Source organism: Hydractinia symbiolongicarpus, chromosome 8, assembly GCF_029227915.1.
Source record: "Hydractinia symbiolongicarpus strain clone_291-10 chromosome 8, HSymV2.1, whole genome shotgun sequence".
NCBI classification, from domain to species: Eukaryota; Metazoa; Cnidaria; class Hydrozoa; order Anthoathecata; family Hydractiniidae; genus Hydractinia; species Hydractinia symbiolongicarpus.
The window spans coordinates 27,604,891-27,628,745 of record NC_079882.1 but is presented as its reverse complement, the minus strand read 5'-3'; the positions used below and the strand labels follow the sequence as shown (position 1 = coordinate 27,628,745).

Below are 23,855 nucleotides of genomic sequence, written 5' to 3'. Positions count from 1 at the left end.
TTTTATTTAGCGATAATCTGCTCGTGTAAATCATTCTGCATAGGTCATACTATTGCGTTGAAACGACGAACATTTAATATTTTTATACTTTTGTGTAGTACTCGATTCCACTACTTTAACTAATCCTAAAAGTTTGATAAACACGAAAATTCGTCTCAAAAATTCGCATTGCAATTAAGTTAAGGAAGGAATAAATGTGAAAGAAAAGATTATGAAAAAAATGGTTTAATGTTTGTGAATTTTCTTTGTATCTATTCACAAAGACGGCATTCACAATCCCTTTGACTCTTTCACAATTTGGCTGTAATTTCATTTCGTTTTTTATCTAGTTGTGGTTATTCTACCTGACGTTATAGTTGTGCTGAAAGAGCTTTGAACTAAATGCAAAACAAGACGTATGATATTCGTTAACAACCTCGCGAATAAAGTTTACAAAAAGCTGTCTATCAAATTTGATTTCTGTTACGTAGTTAGACACGACATATAATATTTGTTACGCACTGCGCAGTTATTTTTCAAAATTGATTTGTGAGATGTTGAACGAAAAATTTCTCGAAATTTTGATGACACCATGTTCAGCATACTTTTTTTGTTAACTGTGCCAAATTTTGTCGAAAACAAATACGAATTTTGGACTGAAACGTCATTTAGATGACTTCCAAGTACTTACAGAGTTTAGGTACGAAGTTTAAATCTGTGACGTTGCAATTGACCATTTCGGCAATAGTTACGAGTTGGAAGATGAGATTCGAACACACGACTACTCCCTATTTGTCGGTGCTCAGAGAGGCAAAAATTTCCATTCTTGTAGGACACATTTGCGTATTAATACAAGCTCACGAGCTTATTAAAATACGTCCCCGCGAAACTCTAAAATTTCGCGGATGAGCCAAACCGCGAAATTTCTTCCCCGCAAAAATTTCTCCCATTAAAGTAATAAACGATGATTTTCAAGTATGAAATTTTTCACAAATGACTACAACCAGTTTTTTTAAGATTTTTGACTACCTCTTCCTTCTCCCTTTTTGACTACCTCTCCCTTCCTTGCTCTTAGATCCCCAGACGACATATTCATATATATTTGATTTCAAGAGAAATTTATTACAACAACGTTACAAAGAAATTACTTTAAAATTTCCGCTATCATCATCACAAAAGTCTACTACTTCTAAATCTTCATCCCCATCGCGTATTGACTTCAGGGAGAGAGAACAAACTTTGAACGAAAACGCAAAAATAGCAACACGAGAGGATTTCCACACTGATCACATTCGGTTCAACCATTTCTATAAACTTTTGCTTAATTAGAACAATCAAGGGTTAAAAAATTTTGGAGGTTGACGGCAACAGTAGTATCATTTTCCACCTAACCCGTCAAGCTTCACTTTTATTGTAACATCTCCCCCTAACCGTTAACGTCATTTGCGAACTATCCTTGACCACACATTAAATAACCTTAGATTTTCAAGCGTTTGAGTGGCAAAATGTTAAGAGGAGACATAAGGGACATCCCCGAAGAAGGTAGTCAAACACGCACATTCCTGGGCTAACATTTAAAACAAATAAAGGAATTGGGAAGAATTTTTAGATTTTTTGAAAAAAAAATTCTAAAAAGTTCCAGGACGAAATGTGTAAGTTTTTAATCCTAAACGTATATCATCAATAAAAAAGTTGTCACAGAATGATTAAAACGGCACATATCTGAAAATAAATTCTTCGTTGTTTTTAACTAGGAAGGTTTTTATACTATATTTTTTATGGATTAAGTTTTTTGTACATTCACAAAACAGCAACAGTGAAGATTGGTACGTTATTAATGTCAGAGCATTTACTATCTTGAAATGATCACGAAAGTTCAGTATATACGTGTTACATCAAGTCAATTGTACTTGAGCCTTTGTAAAATACGTTTGAAGAAATTTCAATGCTTCTGGGTTTAGACCATCTTTAATTAATCGAGTAACCTAAACAGTACGTAGAATAAGAAGTTGTATCAATTCATTCACGAAGAACTATTCGTAACACCGAAGAAACAAGCGCAAATCGTAAAATCACCTGTCCCGGATGAGCAACAGAAAGAGCGTATAACTTCTTAGCGAGAAATTCTTTTGGTTCGAGAACCTCAGTAAATGGATCATGGTCTTTTTTGCTGGCGAATGCCAATGCTGAAAACGCTGTCTGGTAACCTTGAATTAGAGAAGACAAATATATAGATCAAGTTTACGGAGAAAAAGTGATTAAGCAGCGATTAAAAGCACAAACAAACCTGGCGTATCTTCCACATCAATAAAATGTTCATCCGCTGGAATAGAATCGTCTTCTGGTAGCTCGAACAATCCAATTAAAGCTTGCAGTAATGGAGCCCATTTTGGCAGGTAGTCTGCTTCAAACAATGCTGGCGCTAGAAAACAAAACGATTTTTGCTTGTAAGCACACCAGCTCATAAAAAGTAGTATTTGCAGGAAAGAAATTTTCGCGGAAACAACTCTCATGAAACAAAAGTATAATCTCAAAGAATAAACACTTTTTTATTTTTGCCACGATACACCTTTTACAAAAACCCTTTATTAAATCTTTCGAGAGGATAAACTTTCGAACTCCTTATAAAAAGTAATTACTTTGATGGAATAAAATTTCGCAGTTTGTTTGCACAACTTCGAAACTCATAGGTTATTGATGCTTCTCTGGAGAACAAAAGAAAACAGTCAAACTTACTTTCAGTTAGAATTTTTGTAACACCGACAGCACATATTTTTCGTTCAATATGACCTCCTACTTTTTGTAGGTCTGTTGTCAATATTTTTTCCACCATCATTCCATACAACCTAAAAAAAATCATCAATAATTGAGCTTTTTCATTTGGAACTGATGTTTTGTGCAAAAATATACGGGAATGCGAATGTACTTTATCGTACTAATTTTCGCGCATTTGTGTATAAATTTTATTGCGCTTGCGCAAAAATTAATACAATTTGCAAATAAAAAACGCATTTAAAAGTCAGAATTTTACTTTTTCTTTTCACGTTTTTTCTGAGGATATTTAAATTCGCGCGAAATACCTTTTTTATTGATATTGCACGCAAAATTAATATGCGCGAAAATTAGTTCAAATATAGTACTATTCCTGAATGATTAGTTTTATCGTGTATCTTGCTACATACGTACTTCGGTTGGATACCATCAATTGTTTGATGAAGGATGCTTGGTGAATTCTTGCCAGCAAACAGTGAAACAAAAACAATGAAACCTAAATAATGATCCAAATTAATGCTCACAAATTTTTTATATGGTTAACTATCTATCAAAATTATATGTGATTTTGCCTTTATTTATTATTTACATTTATTTAAAAAAATCCAAAACATAGAGTAAAATGATGGCTGTTGGCATCCATGTTCTAACACATCGACATTTAAAACTTTAAAGAAAATAAAAATATTCGTCGCACTTAATTTCGGCCAACTAATCTTTTTAGAAGTGAAGCCCGAGAAACAAATACGAGTTACGTACCTTTAACAAATTTCGTTGTTTTTGATGTCTGCAACCTTTGAAACAAAAGCATTACAATTTCTTTGAAATGTGATTGTAAAGAAGTCCAGGGAACGTGTTCAATCATACTGCTTAGCACGTAAAATCCTTCGTGGTCGTTTGCGCGTGATGCTATTAACTTTTGAAATACTCCGAGTAAAGGCATCTATAAAGAAAGATCAGTAATTTGCTCGCGTTCAGACACAAGTCATCTGAAAAAGAGTATGTCCTCTTACATACTACACACAATCGCATGGTAGGTTAAGATTGTCTTCTACAATACTACGCATTGAGAGATGAATAGAAACAATGATTACCATGGTTGCTGGCCCGGAAATTTCATTTCCTCCTCTTTTTATATACGCTTGTAACAACTTGGTCAATGCTGGAACATTTCCTACGATAGAACGATGTCTCAACAGTAACATCATATTCAATACTTTTAAATGCTGCAATATTAGTGACAGCTAATAACACACAATTTTTATATATAGGTGAATATTTATCATAGCACATCCGTATTTCATTAGAGAATGCTTCACGCTGATTAGACCGCTAATCATGACGGGCGAGTATAATGCGTGTAAGTATTGTAGAAGAACTACTTTGTTCATCACTAACATACTGCCTGGCAGTGAGCGGGATTCGATCCGCGGTCCCCAGAACTGGGAGCCGCAGACGAACCCACTACACTACGTGCACAATATATTAGTGATGAACTCAGATAGTTTATCCGGATTATCACTTTGTCAGGGCAGTAACCCGAAACATTTGATTAATTCGTCAACACATAGGCCGCCAAACCTTTGACGTGAATTTAAAATCTGCCTAAACTACGTCAACTATGGTGGCAAGTGTGGAATGTCGAAAAACTAAAGACGTTATTACATACAGTAGTTATTGCTTACCTGGTCTTTCCCATAACACTGGCTGAAGAAGCATTGGGAATAAATCCATATAGGGACCTTTCACACCTTCCTCTCGTACCTCTAACGACAGCGATAACACTTGAAACACATATGGAAGAAACTCAGTCACATCGTTCTGTAACACGATTTGAATGACGGGGAACAAAGATTCCTCAATGGTCGTGACGACACCTTTGTCGGTTTTGCCAACACCCCTAAAAGAAATACAAAATGGTTTTTCACAAAAAAAACCCAAAAAACAAAAAACAAAAAACAAACGGAAGAGAAACATTGCAATCAACGACGTAGCTACAATAATGCACCAACCTGATCAATGCACATATGCTTTCAAACAAGTAATGGTTAAACTGAGGCTTACTTGGATTCTACAAAAGAAGAAATGCCTTGTTAAAGGACGTTGATCCTATATGGCCTTATGGTGAGGTCACTGGTCTACTTGATCAGTATTAACGCTATTTCTGCAGTGTGTCATACACAAAAGTTCATACTATACTATGACGAAAAACATCCGAACAACCTACCTTACAAACTAAAGCTAACTTCGCAGAAAGCTTTGTTATTATATTTGGTACCAGTGAAGCTAATCCATCTTGCATTACTGTTGTTACTCTCATAATTGCTATAATAAACATGAGTAATAAAATATATAACATTGAATTGCAAGCAATACATATAAAAGATTATGAGCGCAATCTTTGAACAGGTAAACATTTCTACATACCCTTCATGACATATTCGTTTTCAGAGGATCCAGAAAGGTTGAGAGCTGCAAAAAGATTATTATATAACCGTTCGCGTAGCGGTGAAATCTCCTGGGGCGTAAACCTAAAACGTAGTACTTATTTTAATTTTGATCTGATCTGGAGGATCTTTCAAGCAAAAATACTACCTTAGCTGTATACACCATAGAAAAAAGAGTAATTAATTTCAAAAAGATTTAAGTAGTTGAACTATACTTACAGAAGACTTCCATTTGCTGTTCTTACAGTCAATAGTTTTTCAATGGCTAAAGCAGCATAACTGTGAACAACATTGCTTTTTGATTTTAAGAGTGCACAAACAGGTGGAAAACATTTCAACAAGATTTCTTTTGGTAACTAAAACAGACGTGTAATTTAATAATAAGATTTTAGTATGTTAGTTTTTCCAGGGGTGCGTCAATTTTGCTAAAACTACTAATGAATAAAGAAGAACGTCCATTCAGATACAGGGACTTCAGGTTGCGATAATTTTAACAAAAATCTGATACTGATGACATTAACATTTTTTCAAGAATATCGAGTAGAAATGTTTTTCCATAAAAACATTCATAAAATATCTTAAGAGGGTTGCTTCACCATAAAAACTGCGACATAACTGATAGTAATCCTCAATAACACCATTTTTCAAAAATCTTGTGAAAGTAAAATGTGTGCGTATTAGGTAGTCAGTACATAGAAAAGTTAATGTAAGTATACTCACCACACCTCGAAATGTGATGACATATTTGATTGCGTCAGCTTTTAACACTGGATACTCATCCACGTTAGGTGCACCAAGATCTGATGCTATTTGTGAATTGAAGAAGTCTACTAAATTTACAAGTTCGCTCGCTTCTGTTGTACCATGTTTAGTTGTGGATTTTTTTGCAGCTAACGAGGTAACGATATATATAGCAGCGTCTTTAGATTTCCACTTTTCTGAAGGGTTTTGAGAGTATTCAAGAAGCATGGCGTTTACGTATTGTGAAAAAACATTTGTAACCGCCTGTTCAAAAAATTTACACAGTCCTCGTACTAAATCACAAGCAGCCCTTCGTCTTGTGTCAATATCTGAACCTTCCATATCTTTTCGTATATATTCTTCAGGATTATCTTCAAACAGTTCTTCATCGGCATCGCGAAAAATCATATTTGGAACAATAACTTTCTCACAAATGCTCTGCAATGTACCTTGGTCTGCAAATAAATCTTTGTAATGAGGACGCTCACATACAGAGGCGAGAAATAGGATAGCATTGCTGACAAGCTAGATAAATAAATATAACATATCATTCAAACGGTAATTGAGGATATTTAAATGTCGTATGTTACAAAATTTCACTTACCAGATCATGTTTTACATCATTTCCAACAGATGTTAGCAAGTTCCAGATAGCTTCGACAAAGTTTGGTAGATAAGGCTAAAATAAAAAAAGCTACGTTATATTTGTTATAGTAAAAAACAACTAATTTGATATAAACAAGAAATTACATCAGAATAGCTGCTGCAATTTTTTACTGCAACATCGAGTTTAGTACGATGTACTAAATTAGTTTACAACGAGGGATATATTTTAAGATCCTGTACAGTATGTTACAGCACTAATATTTCAGGTTATACAAAACACTGTTTAAATACTCGTGGAAAAAAAAATCTTCCTGTGCAAGAAAATTGATAAATAATATACCAAATTCCTCAAAACTTTTATCATATGACACTTTTAGGCTTGTTACTGTAGATAAGCATTTCGGGAAAAGTTGGAGAAATTAAAAGCCAGGTCAACAATTATTAAGTGTTGGAAAACATTTTTTTTTATTTCAAAATATTTGAAGTCAAACAAGATTACATCTTAATGGTCACTCGCGAATATCAAACAATGAAACTTTTAGAGAAACATGAAAGCCTTATTTACGGTTAATTGGGGGTAGTTAAGGCCTGCTGTAAAGGCCTAATTTTTCTGAAACATGAAATCAACTGAAACTTGTAAATAATCATCTGTTATAGCGCATAAAAATGAAAAAATAAATTTTAATAAAATGTAAAAAGCCATAATTTTAGTTAAGTTTGAAACTGGATTTTTGCTTGTTGATCACTAAGTGAAATTTGTAGAGGATGATCTGTTATTACATTTTAGTCCATTCATAGAAGGATTGTAATGGTACTTTTTTAAGAAACGCTTAAAAAAACCTATTTTAGGCCCAAATTCAGTTGATTTAGCCTAAAATATTGCAATTACATTTTTTATAATAAAATCCAAAATGTTCATTTTCCAAGATTTATGGGTAAAAACTTTGCAAAGAGAAAAAAATAATGAGCGAATGCAGAAAAAGCTGTTATGTATGGACGTACAGACTTACAGATGTGCCCTTATTCATAGATCACTTCACTATCGAATGTGACCAAGCGAATTGTAAGCCACAAATATGACACACAACAAATAAGGCATTGAAAATGACAAGGTTTTTAGTCAATAACTTATTACCTAGAACATACAAAGATGTTAATTTCTTGTTTTTGACGGAATTACTTTCTTACCGATTTTATTGAAACAAAGTGTTTGGAATGCTAAAGTTTTGTGGAGATATCGAAAGACATAATTCTACTTATTTCACTTTCACTTCTTTCATAAAGGCTAAATATAATACAATTATCTGTCAATTTTTCACGTTGACAAATGATCTCTAACTGGTTACCAATACCTCTTGTTCAAGGTATTCCAACTTCATAGTAACAAGAAAGAAGAACAAACCTGAAACTCTTCATCATATTTTTGAGCATAAAGTGCAACATTGTCACATATCTGAGATCTGATACGTTCAAGATGACCTGCCTCATCAGTATCCTATGGCATGACAGAACGACATATGAAAGCATGCGCACACAGTTATGCATTATGTAAATAAAAATTTTTTTTGAGTTATTTTAAAAAATAAATGCATGAAGGCAACTGTTACACGAACCTTCATTTCAACCTCTTGTTTGTTCTATAAATGTTTATTTATAAAAAATGAAAGTATTGCAAATTTTTGAAAACTTGAGGCTGTTGTGTACAAAGTTGTGGCGCATGTGCAGATTACACAACCTCAGTATTAAAGTAAACCCAATGGAATGTCATTGGCCCTGAAGTCATATGTTTTCCTTTTTTTAATTTTTAATACCATTCAGCAGGATTTAGTACTAATCAGTAATTTAAACCTTTACATACCGTTGTCACTAACACTTTAAATTCTGTGACAATGAGCATATGAAATGGCTCCATCCATCTTTTCATGTTGTCCTCAAAAAACTCTGGTAGGTCCTGTCAAGCAAAAAAATTGAATGGATTAACTGTTTATAATAAGCAGTATATAATTCAAAATTTTTGTAAAATGCATTTTAACAAATAGCATTTTTAATAAAAGCCTTTTACCTGATAGTTTAAGCTATAAAACAGTTTACAAATTGCTGTTAAGACGTCAAAGATTTGTTTTAGTTCTGCAGCATCGTTGATTTTCTTTGGGATTCTCTCTATCATGCCTTCAAACAAATTCAAAAGAGGCGAAGCAAAATTATCCAAAACAAACTTTAATTCTGTCCATAATTCTTGCGACTTAAATTCATAACGGAATCTAAACACAATTGTTGTAGCTAATAAATTTGTTAAGGAGACAATAAAAACTTAGTGTTAATAATTAAAGAAATCTGAAGAATTTTGTGGTAATGATTTAAAATCTCAGAATAACATTAGGGAAAAATCAACTAAGATTATCTGTGTTAAGTTCCTAGTATTAAGTATTAAGTTTCAAATCCAAAAAAAACTAAATTAATACCCATAGTAAAATAAATAAAACTTGTGCATGTTTAACCACAAAAATATAAAATAGATGCTTAGGCAGTGATTAAAAGAGTTTGACAGAGCTATCCTCTATATTTACTGACCTTTTAAATAACGAATGCGCCGTCTGTAATACACCATTAACAGTGTGGAGGTTCAGGCTTTCACTGACTTTCATGTGTGATGTAAGATTCTAAAGAGTAATGGAGAAAAAAGAAAAGAAAATATGTCAGAGCTCTTAACTTGCTGTAGCTTTTAGCTGTGTGTTTACCCCAAGTAAATCTTTCCATTTTTCTGGAAAATCTTCTCTTCCAATAATACTAATGGCATCGCTAAGTTGACGTTGAATAGATTCGGGACTGTTTAGCATTAGCTGAACTATGTTTGTTTTGATGAGTTGTCGATCGGCTTCACTTATTTTAGAATTTTCACCATCAATCTAATAAAAAATTGAATCAAAATAACTACAAAAAAATTCATCTGCCAGAGTTTAGGGTTGCATATCCAAAATATTTCCCTGATTTTTAACCTTTTTTAAACCCATAAATATGATGTCCACGAATAGCTGTCTGGAACTCAATTTTAAAATTCATCTTATACGATACTGACAATACTCTAGAAAGTCTTATTCGTCGTGACAAATAAAACCAACGTTATAATCGTATCGTTCTCGCTCTGAGAATTCAAATTCAAATGTTTAGGTAATTCAAATGTTTTGTTTTTGAATAGAATTTTGTTTCAATTTTTTTATTTTTATTGCGAAAATGGAACTAGAAGAGCCAGCAACAACTTCTCACAAAGGAGAGAAAATAAGTTCTTATACGATTAATTTTAAACTTGAAATTGTTGAATTTGCGGAAAACAAATCAATTGGGTCTGCTACGGTGAAATATAAAGTTGACGGCCATTGTATTCATGATTGGTAGAAAAAAAAGGATGACTTACGAGAACTTTCAAAGTCAGTTAGTAACAAGAAAAGAAAACGTTTAAAATGGGCTGGCAGAAAACCGTTGAGCGATGAAATGGAGGAAAAAGTATTAGAATAGATTGTTGAACGTCGTACGAAAATGCTTCGTGTGTCAAGGAAACTTATCAGGAAGAAAGCAATTATTGTCTATGGAGATTTAAAATGTACAGATCCAAATAGGTATGATGAAAAATTTGAAGCAGGTTGGCTTTTTAAATTTATGAAAAACCTCCATAGCACAGAAAGATCCCGATCTTTTAGTAAATTAATACCCATAGTAAAATAAAGAAGATTACGATTGAAATTTTCATAACAACCAGCCGATATTATAGCATTTGATGAGACACCTATTTGGGTGGATATGGTGTCAAACACAACAGTAAATGTTGTTGGGAAAAAAACTGTTAGTATGAAGACAACTGGACACGAAAAATGTTGTGTAACCGTTGGACTGGCTGTGAAAGGTGATGGAACAAAACTGAAGCGCTTCATTGTATTCAAGGAAGGAAAGCGTGATGTTAAAAAAATGAAAAAAGAGTATGGAAATAGGTGCATAATAGCTTCCTTGACAAACGGATGGATGAATACCGATCTAACAGTTAGTTTGACAAATACTGTTCTCAGACAGTTTAACTTTAAACGCAAGTTGTTAGCTTTGGATACATATGAGTGTCATTTAATGCCAGTTGTTGGAGCATCTCCTAAAGCTAAAAAGATTGACACCGTTTTGGTCCCTGGAGGTTGCACTAAATATATCCAGGCACCGGATGTTAGTTGGAACAAGCCGTTTAAAGCATATTACACAGAGAAATACGATGAATGGCTTGAAACCGTCAGAATTCATAACCAATGGCGGGAATATGAAACCTCCGTCTCGCAGCACAATTGTAAACTGGATTCTTAATTCCTGGAAGGAGCTGCCAGCTCAATTAATATGTAAATCGTTTAAAGCATGTGCCTTAACATCGGCTACTGATGGGAGCGAGGATAAAGAGATCCATTGTTTCAAAGAGCATCAACCCTGTCAGCCTGGTCTTCCAATGCTCAATGAACAAATACAACTGGTAAACGAGATGGAAGACAACCCATTTATCCCAGATGCCGAAAAAATGATTGATGCGGCTCCCTTAGAGACGCTCGTAGACGAGGACGAAGAAGGCGATAGTGATACTGAGATCGATTAGTGTTTGTTTTTATTATACTTTTAGAAAAATAAGTTGTGTTAAAATCGTTGTTTTTATATTTTAGCACACTAGATTTTTGCATAATTTTATAAGTCCCCCTCCCATTTAACCCCCCCTCCCGAATAACCCCCTCCCCCAAAACCCATTTTAACAAATAAGCCCCCCGGGGCTTAATCGATCATTTACGATAAACTGTTATGAATTCAAAAAGGTGTGACCATGAAGAAAAATGAAATTGTTTTTGGAAAACTTTTGAAAAAAAAATTCCCTTATGTAGATTTTATGTAAGGTCACTGTCAATACCATACTAAATTGTTATGCTGTTAAATTGTTATGCTGTGAAATTATTTGTGAATTATTTATCAAGAAAATAAGAAATATATATTACCCTTAGTCAAAACTCTTTTGGATTTACTTTGTTTACTTCCTTTTAAATACTGAAAATGTGTGAACAACTTAAAACATGAAGAGATTTTTGGCCTGTGGTCATAATTAATTTAGCCAATACTTATTTGTTAAATATAAGCTTTATTTGTTAGCTGCATAAAGTTATTTAATTACAAATGACTGATATTTATTATAAACTCACCACTCTCCAGTTTCTTTTTATAAAGTTTTTAAATGTTACGGCAGCAGCAGTTCTGATAACAGCAGATGCTGACTCAGCAGTCAGTAGTTGTAATAACAACAAACCATAATTTGGAGTTCCTTCAACTGATTCCAGGTAATCTTCCGCTAAATGTAATAACAAGGATAAAGATATATGTAAGAATTGAGGTAACTAAATTGTAGAAGTGGTTTTGTTGTGGCATTTTTAAGAAGTGTGACCTTGAAAGTATAAAAGAAGTTCTTTTATACTTCTATGGTGTGAAGCATGATTAAACAGTATTTTAAACTCTAACATCTTCATTCTCTACATTTTTAAATAAAGATACAAAAACTTATATACCACAGAAGATTTTCTAAAGAATTTTTGTACAACGAACTAAACTTTTATATGCAGCTATATATATTCTTACAATTATTCTATGCTGCAGAAAAAAGCTGTAGTATGGCTATAGTATTTTAATAAGCCCAGAAAAACGTTGAAATGATAAAATAAAAATTATTATATTTTTTCATTTAGGCAACCTTTACTTGAAACCATAGCGAATTTCGCCTGTAGTAAATCTGAAAATCGTTATCATGTAGCCTTTGGTAATTTCTCAGATTTTGCTTACATAAATTTCTCATGAATTTTGCTATAGGCTGTTTTGACTACAGTACTTGGACAGTGCTTAGTAGCCATTGATTTAAAACTTCTTAATTTTAGGAGATTTTAGGAGGATTCAGTGTTAAATTTAGGAAAAAATACTAAAAAATGTATAAAAATCATTCAATATTATAGGAGATTCCGAAATCGTAGGAGGAAAAAAAGTTACTAATAATCAAGCCTTCTTTTTTTCGAAGCCAGAGAGGTTGTTCATTTCAAATTAAAGTTATTACGTAAATATATAGTTCAACAGTCCTGTTGCAAAATAAACATGTTAAATTTCTTGTTAAATAAAATGTAATAACAAAAAGCTACTGCAAAAATGAATGTCCCGATATACAATTTTCGCAGTTCTAAAGTTAAAAATATCCATGAAGACAGGATTCTTTGGATAACTTAAAAAAATTGCACGGTGGATCATGGTTTATTATTTATAACCTGCCATACCTATATACATTTAATATAGAACACAACATTGTCACTTGATTTAAAAGGCTTGGTCTAGTGGCAGAGTAAAACTAATCATATTTTATGATAGTAGTATATAATATATTTGAAATTCTGAACTTCGTAACAATGTCTTAATAGAAAATAACATTCTATAAAATTAATATATCAGGAAATTGAATAGAACTAGTCCTTAACCTGTGGAAAAATCCACAGGGTCACCTGTCCTTTATATATCGCATTTCGTGTTTCCTTAACAGACAGACAAACAGAATCACAAACAGACAGAAAACAGCTATTATTATAGAGACAGTTATAAACCATGTACATAACATCCCCTTTATTAAAAAAAATTGTATTATTCTGACAAACTAATAATTTGCTAGTCAAACACACACACACACATACACACACACACTGTTTAACTGCACTGTTATATGTGTTTCACAAATTATTATTTACACTATTTACCTTGCCTTACACCCTGATAAGCATAACAAACATCAAGCTGCTGGGCGGAGATATTAAGGCTCTTATCCCAGGTTATTTCAGAAAGATCTTGGTTATATGTGTAGCAAAAAGCACCTGATGTCAAGTATTCAGTTTTTCCTCAAATAATTAATTTACATGTAATTTGAATATTATAGGGATATAGTCACCATATTTAATTTAACTATTAAAGCACCTTTTTTCCAAACAAGAAAGATAAAAGTAATATTGGTGACAGAGAAGATTGTTACAACACAAAGCACAAAGTCTTGTTTCTTACATGTATTTTTTGCATGTTTAGTACCATATGGTAGACAAACAAGTCACATTCTCCATTTTTCATTGATATATATGGGGGTTTTTTTTAACTAAAAGGATCTGCCTTATTATTTTATAGCTTTTTCAAAAAATAAGGCTGGTTTGGCCAGGAAATAAATAATTTGCCTTCACCTTAAATAAAAAAATCCCTTTAAATAATAGCTATGTTTTAAACAAAAACATATGGAGCACATAACTTAGTAGATCATGATTGTAAATTTCTGTCTTGTCATTGTTTTTATAAAATAATGGCAGCTATGAAAAACATTTTTAGTCCATTTTTAGCATTTTGAGGCAAGTTGAAGCCGATCAAATTTAAGTAATGGAAAAATACCTTCTGAGGCAAACAAGTTCATCTTGGCATTTACTTAAATTGTGAGGGCTGCAATAGTTTTTACTGTTATAGAGTTATTAAATACTGTGAAATTGAAACACACGGTTTAATAAGATGGCTGGTGATTGGACTGCAGTTTATGTTCTCTGAAATTCTATTTTAAATTTTATTAAATTAACAATTTACTAGTTGTGAATGATAATGTGTTAACATGAGAAGCAGTCACATTTAAAAACAAAGATAGTTTATAAACAAGTTAAAACTTACCCTGTTTTCGCTTAGCTTTTTCTTCAGATAATGTATAGTTTAAAACTTCTGCCAATTGTTCAAGCTGTTTTCCAGTATCTGCCATATTGTTTATTTATTGTTGATGTTAAACTTAAATTAACAATTATAAACCAGACACATTAAAAAAAGTAACATGACAATAAAATACATTCACTTGCCAGACCCTGTACTTGCCAGGAAAAACAAAAAGGGAAAAAAAAAATTTAGTTCATTAAAATAAAAGAGTTGGAAATTATAACAAAGTAAATTTATATATAAGTAATAAATAAAGTTGACAAACATTTAGAATAACATAACACCGGCTTAACTTTTGAAAATGTAAGAATACTTTAAATGCATCATCAGATGGCAAAAACGTTTGAGAATTTGCAAAATAGTCACTTCGTTGTTGTGTTATCAGGGCTTTACAAATTCACAATCTGGGTACACGTCGTTTTTTGTGTGTACCTTGTAGGTTGATTAGGTGCAGGACCACGTTCCTCATTTTTTCGTGCACCTCAAAGCATCATAGGCACACGTATGTACGCCATTCGTGCAGCTCACCAAGTACCTAAATGTCAGTTGTATTAGGTTTGTTTGTAATAAAGGAATATATGAATTTAACTCTGATTAAAGAATCACCACTCGGTACACGTCATCATTAGTACACACAACATATTCAATTCTTATCCTAATATAAAATTTGTGCATGTGAACCTACAAAGTGCAATATTAAAACATGTTGACAGGACCCAAGAAATTAAGGAAGGCCAGGGGGTCAATAAAACAACAACGGCGATTAGCAATCTAAGACTTATTTCAAATGTTTTTATAAAAGGGCGCACCAAGTCGGGCGTCTGCTCTTCTGTTCACATGTTGTTTACTGTCCCTTTTAAAATGCAAATTACACACATTTCGATGGAAATTCATATCTGATTTATCAACTATGAGAAGACAAGAAAATATAAAGGATCATGAATAAATATAAATCTGATTTAACTTTAGGGTTTTGAAAGTAGCATGACATTGACAGCGGTTATTTTACGTGCACAATTTTTCATGCACATTGAGAAGTTTAGGTGCATGCTTACAAGCATGTACCTAATTTTTGAAGCCCTTGTTATACATTGGTTTTTCTTTTATTGGATATTTTCATTCATTTTACCATTCTATGTCATTAGTAATTCTAACAGTTTTAAATTAAAATATTAGTGAATTTCTTCAACAATTATCTGAAAAGTAAAGAATTATAATAGGCTGAAAATAGTGATTTGTTAAAAATCTGGAAGGCTTAAACAAAAAGTACGATTCTTGTTAAAAAAAGTGTAAAAGATGTATTTAGAGAACAATATGATTTCATAATTGTGACAATCACGGTTTTTTCAAAATTTTTAAACAATTGTCAGATTACTTCACACAACACAAAGAAAATAATAAAAAGGCCAAATATCAGCAAAAGGTATTCAATCATCAATAGGCAACAAATTATATAGCTGTTTCTGCAATAACTCAATACCAAGTCCTTGTTTAGCCGAAATAGGGATTACATTTTCAAAATTATTTTCTGCAAGCATGGTCACATGCTCTTGAATATCTTCTGCATAAACTGAATCTCTTAACAACATGTGACTTTGATCCAAACTTTCAATTTCTCTACGCAACTGATTTAAATTTGTTTCAGCAGTCAATGTATCCATTTTATTTACAACCAGTATAAATGGTCTTGTGAGTAAGACATCCTTGTACAAAACCAATTCTCTCATCAGTAACAAAATTGTATCCAAAGCAGATCTAAACTTGTGACCTTCCTTTAATTGGAAACCATCAACGTCTACAACTAAAACAATTGCTTTTGTTCTTTCAATATGCCTCAAAAATTTATGTCCCATTCCTTTATTCAAATGAGCATCTTCTATCAAACCAGGGAGATCTGCAACAGTTATCTAAATTGAAAAAGAATTCCAACATTATAATGCATTGTTTTGTAGGTATATATCTTTTTGATAACATAGCAAGGATTCTGTTCCCAGTTGCTTTTTATCTAACATATTCAAAAGTTTGGTCATTGTTATTTTCATATATTACTGTCCTACAAGTATATCGAAACAGGTTGTATTTGCCTTCCATGCAGTTGATATCTTTCTCATTGCAAACTTATCTTTGTTGATGGCTATATATTGGACATTCTAGTAAAATTATTGTTTTCACACATATTTTACACTGCTCTTTTATTTTAAAAACCTCATGCTTACCAGGAGGCCTTATCTGAGAAGAGGGTACCTTATTCATACCAATTTTTGTATAGAACAAAAAAATTGACATGCACAAAAAACTTAAATTTGGTGCGGATGTAAATTGGAGGAGCTGAAATTTTTTTTAAATGCATATGATTTTTTCTAAATTTTTACCAAAAATGGAAAAACTATCAAAGAAATATAAATATCGAAATGATGTGAACTTTGGAGACGTTCATACCAAAATTACCAAAATTTCTCACACTAAAATCGGTATAAATTTTCATTATGGCTGCTTATTCCAGGGAGCACTGGAAAAGAAATTCAATGTTTTAGTTAAAATTTCAATGATAAATAAACAAACCTGTCTTGAATCATTGTAAAAAATTGATCCAACCATTGGGTTAATTGTAGTAAAAGGATAATGGCCAACCTTCGGCCTAGCACGGGAAATAACTCTGAGAAGAGATGATTTGCCAGCATTTGGAAATCCAGTCAGTGCAACATCTGCAATTGTCTTTAACTCTAATATTATATTTTTTCGTTCACCTTTAGTTCCATAAAAACTTGTTTTTGCAGATCCTCCAAATCCACCATTTGCAATTTTTATAACTTCATTAGGTTTACTCAAGTCTGTCATTAGTTCATTATCCCCAGTTCTAACTTCTGTACCAGGAGGAACATTAACATACTTATCCTTCCCTGGTTTTGAATTAAACATATTTTTTCTATAATGTTCGCCATGACCTGCAACAATGCGTCTATTCTGGCGTAAAGTGAAAGGAGCAAGAGAACCTCCCTTAACACACTTAATAAAAACACTGCCACCCTTTCCACCTAAACCTCCAGAAGATGGAGAACCTTGCCCTCCACTTCCACCTCTCACATATATTCGAACTTTGTCTGCAATGCGGCTTTTTTTGTCTCTTGTTGACGGTGGTTTCAGTTTTATGGCCGCAATGTCATTGGAAAATGACTTGACAATACAATATTTGATATTATGCAATATAGTTGGATAGACTCGTGTATACATTCTTACCTGCAGATAAAGCAAATAATTAATAATTTGAAGTAAAAAAAGGTTACATAGGTGAATATTTATCATAGCACATCCGTATTTCATTCAACTTCACCTCTGATCATGACGGACGAGTATAATGTGTGTAAGTCATATTGTAGAAGAACTACTGAACAAAGTAGTTCTTCTACAATATAAAAAAAGATTGCCACTCTTCTATAAGCACAAAATTGCATTTGGCTGTTACTTGTAGAAAGTCAGCATTGTTTAACTATGCTGAGTATGATAGTTAAAATCAAGATATTATAAGGATGAAAAACATCCATCTTATTTTTGATTTTCACGAAAAACAAATTCAGAAAATTACCAAGACACAAAATTAACATTCACAAAATTAAAACAAATGTTATTAACAACGTATGAAAAAGAATTTAATTAACACGATTTAGCTTAACTGCCTCCCAAAAAGCATTAAAATAAGGCAAATCGGACAGTGTGTTTATCTTTATTTTGAGAATGGGTTAATTGAATACTAGTTTCTCCGTTTTAAAACTTTTACAATATCAGCTCCCAGCAGCCTAACTTAATTAAATGAGGTGAGTGAACCATATCAGGATGACATTCTTATGGCATCGGTTAATCAAACAAAGAGAATGAAGTATTGTGCGTAGGAGAGCTTTCTACTGTGTTTGCTAGAAAAATATATTTATAACCTTTATGGTGCATTGAGTTTGTAACAACCTAAGGTTGTTTTTCATTAAAGATTTCATTAAAGTGTCACTAGCATATTTTTTAAATGTTTAAAACTTAGATCCTTCGGAGTTTATTTTTAATGGGTTAATGTACGAATTCAGAAGTGAGAGTAAAAGAAAGTCTCTCATGTTGGGTTTTATAATCGTTGTTCAATAAAAAATGACCTCAAAAGTGAAAAAAGACAATGATAGTGAACTTTTACAAAAAATTTTTCAAGTTTGAAGTTTTTTTTAATAAAAAGGAAATTATTCAATGACTTTTTGGTTCACTTTCCCCGACATTTAGTTCCTCACAACTTTTTGCCACTTCTCTTATTGTTATTTTTTTTTTCGTTGAAACAGAGGAGCTGGGAAAGAAGTTATTCGTAACTCATTCACTGTAAAAAAGTGAGCATGCACAATAAGAACTAAAAACAAAAATAAAATGTTCAGACATTGTGATCGCAGCCCCTAAAATTAGCGTCGGCAGTAATTGCCAACGTAAAATTTGAAGATGCCGTAGTTGCGTCGGCAACAAAATTGCCGACGTAATTTTGTTGTGAAATTTTTAAATAACAATAACTTCGGTTTTGTTTGAGCTACTTTCACTCATTGCGACTACAAAATAATTACATTCTATTTTCAGTAAGTTAGGCCATTAGGCTGGACTTAAGCGCCACCAAAATCACAAATCTTATGAATGCCACAATCAAAAATGGTCGGTGTTATTACGAAGAACGTAAGGTATAGAGAACATTAAAGTCAGCCCCTTTCCTTTATGCTGGCACTCTTATGTTCGGCTGGTGCATTACACTGAGACTCAAACAAAAGACAGAAGACCATTTGGAACCATGCCACAAGTCAGTCCGACCTTCATCGTTACAGAGAATACTGCGAGAAGAGTGCACACCCATGCAAGTTAAATACAACCAGAACATGGGAGAGGTTAGGTGTCCTGCACCTTAATACAGCTTTCGGACGAATGTTCTCATAATGTAATACCAAAGAAAAAACATGTTGAATAAAGTTTAAAAAATCTTTTTAAAAAGGGAAAGAGAAATCAAATATGTCTAGTAATAATAATCGCAAAGATTGTTTATCGTATTAAAAAGAAGGCCAGAAGTTCTTTCCCCCACACAACAAAGCAGGCAATGTAAGTCAGCCCTGCCCTCGGTTTTGTGAGAAGAGATGTTCTGCGAATACTCTAATAATTAAGTCTCCTGTACAGTTTTGCTTTATGTTAAACTGTGCCGTTGACAAGAATTTTCAAAGCATATCACCGGCGACTTCTGCCATATACACCCTAATGATCCCCTAACCTAATGAATTCACCTCGAAACATAAAAAAGACAGTTGGCAGTGAACTATTAAACTAACGAATTTCACCTGGAAGGTATGCCAATTTCACCTGGAAGGTATGCCAATTCCCATTTGTCATCGTCTTAGGAGATCGATGCATCGAATTTATGAGAGGTCTAGCTCTGATAAAGGTGAATGACGAAAGTTATTGTCAGCTGAAAAATTTCACTACAAAAAAAATTGCAGACGCAATCAGTTTAAAAGTTCTATTGCCGACGTAAAAAAATTCTAATTTCAAGGGCTGGATCACCGGCACTATGTGTGTTAATTGCAAGTACAGAAACATTGTTTCAGTCTATAAATGGTCAGAAGAAAACTGAAGAAATATAAATGGTCAGAAGAAAACTGGAAAATAAACCATAAAATCATATATGTCATACCATTACAGTGTTTAATGATCCTGAAAATGCATTTTCCACCAATCTGAACTCCTGAAATCCCCTAGTCCGGCCACTATAGCGCTGATATCGTGGCCGGACTAGGGGATTTCTATCTAACAACATTTACGCTTTTTCAAGAGAGGCGCGCGATCGCATGCACATGCCTTGGCACAGCCTATATCGTTTCAGGCGTGATTAATCGCACGCCTGAAAAATAAATATTGAGTTTTCAAAATCAACCTATAAAATCCATTTTGTAGCATGCAATGCCAGCCGTCGAAATAATTTTTGGAGACTCGTCAGACAAAACGTCCAATAGATTTCCGTCGTGGTCGAACACTTTTAGATCTCAGAATTTATTAAATAGTTGTTGTCCTTTTAATCCACGAGCAAGCCAATTTTTTTCTGTAACAATTTTGTTAAAGTGTAGCTGAAGTTTTTGAATGAATTTTGAAGTTTTATTTAAGCTACCTGGATAAAGATTTTTTTTAATTTGAAAACAAAGCATATTTTTGCCTATTTTCTTGTGATGACCTGAAAAATAAACAAGAAATATTAAAATGACAGCATAGTCATGCATACTATTTTAGACATGTAGAAAAAGCTATACCAGTAGACGCTCGATCATCGTGTTTGGGGTTCACGATTTAAAACCTCCCCCTTCTTCTACCGCAAAATGAATGCGCAACAAAAATAACCTCAGAGCCCGTATCGCATGCGTAACATTCTTTGCATGTGCGTTTTATATCAACGCATTACTTGATTTACACGTGCGAATCATCGCACACCTACTCAAATATTCCTGAAAAAGACTGAACATTGCAGAAAAGCATCATACTAAAAAATTAGATTGCCTAATTTACAACAAATTTTTTACTTTTGTCTTACTGGTAGTTATTTAGGATTTTGATTATTTAATAACTCTGCTTTAGAATAGTCCTCGATTACTAGGCGTGTCTTTGATCAAGCCATATAACAAAATATATATTGTATACTATGTATTTATTGATAAACTTATTGATAAATAAACAATAATCAAGATCCAAAATGCACTGGAATTAATTCTTTTCAAGTTTAACATTATATTCTTCTCTTATTGGCAAATTTTAAAGTTAAATTAATTCTTTGACTAATGTATAGCATGTTTTCAATATGTTTCATCCATTGGAAAAGCAAGTGTGAGGATCATATGACATCATGCTCTTTTCTAGGGTACTTTTTAGACCTGTACATAGTCAGTATAAAAACTGAGCGTAAACCTTGTTTTGCCTCTTTAGTAATCCAGCAGTAGCATAGCAATTTCAATATTTTAATGAAAAATAATCTCTAATATTCCCGCCTTTCTAGTAAATCTGCCTTTATTTCTGTGGATGAAAAGCTATTATACCACAGCGGTAATTTTGCCAGTCTTACTCCTAGTCTCCTCTGCCCTGCTTATCTGTCATGATGTTCAGTCGAATTAAGGCTTAAACGTGTAACGAAATCATGCACTAATTTATTATATTTGGTACCGCCAGGGGGTGTGATTTCATAAACAGTTTTGCCCCTAAATCCTTGGGAAAATAACAATGGACTGGACTGTTTTTGTAAAATAGGATGAAACATAGGTATATAATTACGTGGGTTAAAAAAGAAATAGGATTTTTATTTACATGTAAAACAACATAAACAGTGTTAAAAAGCCATTGTTCACAACTACAAGATTGGTAAAACACAAGCACAAATAACACAAAAAACAGGCACCGTATTGACCCTAATCGTAATAGTAACATCAATAATACTCAGTCTCAAGGCATGAAGGATGCGTTCTTTTGGTTACCTATTATAGCTAGCTGTCTCTGTTTGAGTCTGAGTGGTCCTGTCTGATTATGGGTGATTCTGACTGATTCTGGGTGGTTCTGGCTCATTCTAAGTGGTTCTGGCCGATTCTGGGTGGCTCTGCTGGGTAGTTCCATAGTTTAGTAATACTGGCATTAAATACTCCAGGACTCCCCATCAAAGCCAAGGCCTCTCCTGGAAATAATAGACAGGGTATATCCTTAGATATTTGTGAGACTAGCCATGTAAAATATGCAAATCTATCTATCTATAACACATTTTTAGTGGCTAGCTAAAGCCAAAAACTGAACAGAACTAAAAAGATCAGTTACTTTGCATAAAAAGCTCTTAAAAAAAAGCTTTTAGCTTTCTGACTAGATGGAGAAAAAATAATTATACAACCAAAACAGAATTCATTATACGCAAAAAGTTAAAGTTCTTAGGATATGCATGCTGCATGCAAAACACACATCGTTGAAATAAAATTATTTCCCGCTGCACGGCGGGGACTTCATTTATTGAAAATATAGGTGTGAATATTCATAACTAACCCAAGTACTCAACGCGGCACTGGCTAAGCAAATTCAATATCAATACGTATACAGACGCAATTAGCCCTGAGCATATAGTAGGTGTACGCTATTTTATTTCTAAATTTGGGAAAACAAGATGGCAAAAGGTTTTTGAAGTCTTTCGAAATGCGTTATAAGGCAGCATATCCAGAACATTCGAAGGTGTCAACAATTGAAAGATCATCCTTGATCATAAACCAAACATCAATAAACAACATTTCTTCCAAAAAAGGCCTATGTTTAATAATTAGCAAAAAAATACTGACGAAGAGAATGATTATGACGAAATTAGAAATGCTTATTGATCGATAGATAGAGTGACAAAGTACGATGCGTCTGTACTCGAATTTGGGGATTGCAGAGTTATGCCAGAAAAACAACAAACTAGGATTATTTGTCACAAAGTCACAACAACACTATTGTCTTACGCGAAAGCTCACGTTGAAGACTTTTTTACTTCACTGGGTCAAGAGGATAGTTTTGTAATTAGCTTGGAGAAAGAAGCAAAACAATACAACTTTGGATGACAAAGGAACGATTGTGAGACCGAGATGGTTGCAGTCAGGAATCGCATTGTGATTGACTCTAAAAGAATAAAGATGATCAACTAATACGCACTGAACCATATACATGAGATTTGTAGGAGCTGCGTTAGAATAGAATGCGAATTGAAAAGATATACGAAGGTGCAGCTGAAATGGCAGACTCCATTTTCAAGCTTTGGAGAAGTATTTATCCAAACGAAGGCGAGTGCAACAGTCCAATCAAACGTCCAGCTCGCATTTTGCAAGAAATCACATTTTACTAGGACTTGGAGAACTATGTCAATATATTTAGGGTCCTGACAAGTATTTCCAATCTGAAGCAAGGAGAATAAAAGGTTGAAATGGTCATCAGCAACGGCATCCTGAAAATACTAGCAGACATAGGTGATAAGGTTTGCGTATGCGCTTAAAGGATGCAGGGAAATGGGAAATTGCCAAGAGCAGAAGTATATCAAATCGCGTCTACGAATGCAATGGTCTTAACCAAAATGGATCTGATGTTGAGCTTCGGCGGGAAACTATACCGAAAGACATTCAACACAGGAGGTACAAGTCGGTACAAGTAGTTTTTAATGGCACCGAGAGCAGCAGTTAAACTTGATCATGCGTCCAATTTAAAAAATGTAAAAGCATTACATCTTATTCACCATGATTTGTTTATTTTAATTGCAGATAGTGTCGAACACAGAGTATTGCTGAACGCAGTAAACGAAATGATAATTTCGTCCGCAGCCAGTTTGTAACGGTACTTTGTTCCAGATTTCTTTTTTCCGCTACTTTATGCGACAGAGTGGAGATAAAATGTTCTGTTTCTCGACTGGATCCCCATATGGTGCGAAAATCAGAGTTGTAAATGATCCATGTTCTACTTCTAGCACTCTTTGTCCAAATACACGTTTCTTGATGTTTTTATTCGATTTGAATGCAT

At 33.3% G+C, this 23,855-nt stretch overlaps 2 protein-coding genes across 2 annotated transcripts; both read right to left on the bottom strand.

Moving 5' to 3' along the window:
* Window positions 1-1,698: 1,698 nt before the first annotated feature.
* LOC130653837 (exportin-2-like) lies at window positions 1,699-15,148 on the bottom strand. The gene is made up of 21 exons (XM_057456340.1): window positions 14,271-15,148; window positions 11,753-11,898; window positions 9,284-9,451; window positions 9,117-9,205; window positions 8,608-8,806; window positions 8,404-8,496; window positions 7,948-8,040; window positions 6,544-6,618; window positions 5,919-6,464; window positions 5,418-5,554; window positions 5,179-5,282; window positions 4,979-5,076; window positions 4,764-4,822; window positions 4,437-4,651; window positions 3,846-3,925; window positions 3,511-3,694; window positions 3,166-3,247; window positions 2,716-2,825; window positions 2,267-2,401; window positions 2,056-2,186; window positions 1,699-1,964 (listed from the first exon to the last, which is right to left on the bottom strand). The coding sequence occupies exons 1-21, from the start codon at window positions 14,353-14,355 to the stop codon at window positions 1,875-1,877; spliced, it is 2,919 nt and encodes a 972-aa protein (XP_057312323.1). The 5' UTR covers window positions 14,356-15,148; the 3' UTR covers window positions 1,699-1,874.
* A 521-nt stretch (window positions 15,149-15,669) lies between these two features.
* Window positions 15,670-17,564, bottom strand: LOC130653839 (GTP-binding protein 10-like). The gene is made up of 2 exons (XM_057456342.1): window positions 16,869-17,564; window positions 15,670-16,213 (listed from the first exon to the last, which is right to left on the bottom strand). Exons 1-2 carry the CDS (start codon window positions 17,535-17,537, stop codon window positions 15,734-15,736), a joined length of 1,149 nt encoding a protein of 382 aa, XP_057312325.1. The 5' UTR covers window positions 17,538-17,564; the 3' UTR covers window positions 15,670-15,733.
* Window positions 17,565-23,855: the final 6,291 nt, after the last annotated feature.

What these genes read in the sequence shown, in the direction of transcription:
- LOC130653837 (XM_057456340.1), bottom strand. Translation starts at nt 14,355, where the DNA reads ATGGCAGATACTGGAAAACAGCTTGAACAATTGGCAGAAGTTTTAAAC. An exon ending in GCGCATTCGTTATTTAAAAG is followed by an intron (nt 8,807 to 9,116) that starts GTCAGTAAATAT and finishes AATTGTGTTTAG; the next exon opens with ATTCCGTTATGAATTTAAGT. An exon ending in AAACGAATATGTCATGAAGG is followed by an intron (nt 5,077 to 5,178) that starts GTATGTAGAAAT and finishes TGTTTATTATAG; the next exon opens with CAATTATGAGAGTAACAACA.
- LOC130653839 (XM_057456342.1), bottom strand. Translation starts at nt 17,537, where the DNA reads ATGTATACACGAGTCTATCCAACTATATTGCATAATATCAAATATTGT. An exon ending in TTTACAATGATTCAAGACAG is followed by an intron (nt 16,214 to 16,868) that starts GTTTGTTTATTT and finishes TTTTCAATTTAG; the next exon opens with ATAACTGTTGCAGATCTCCC.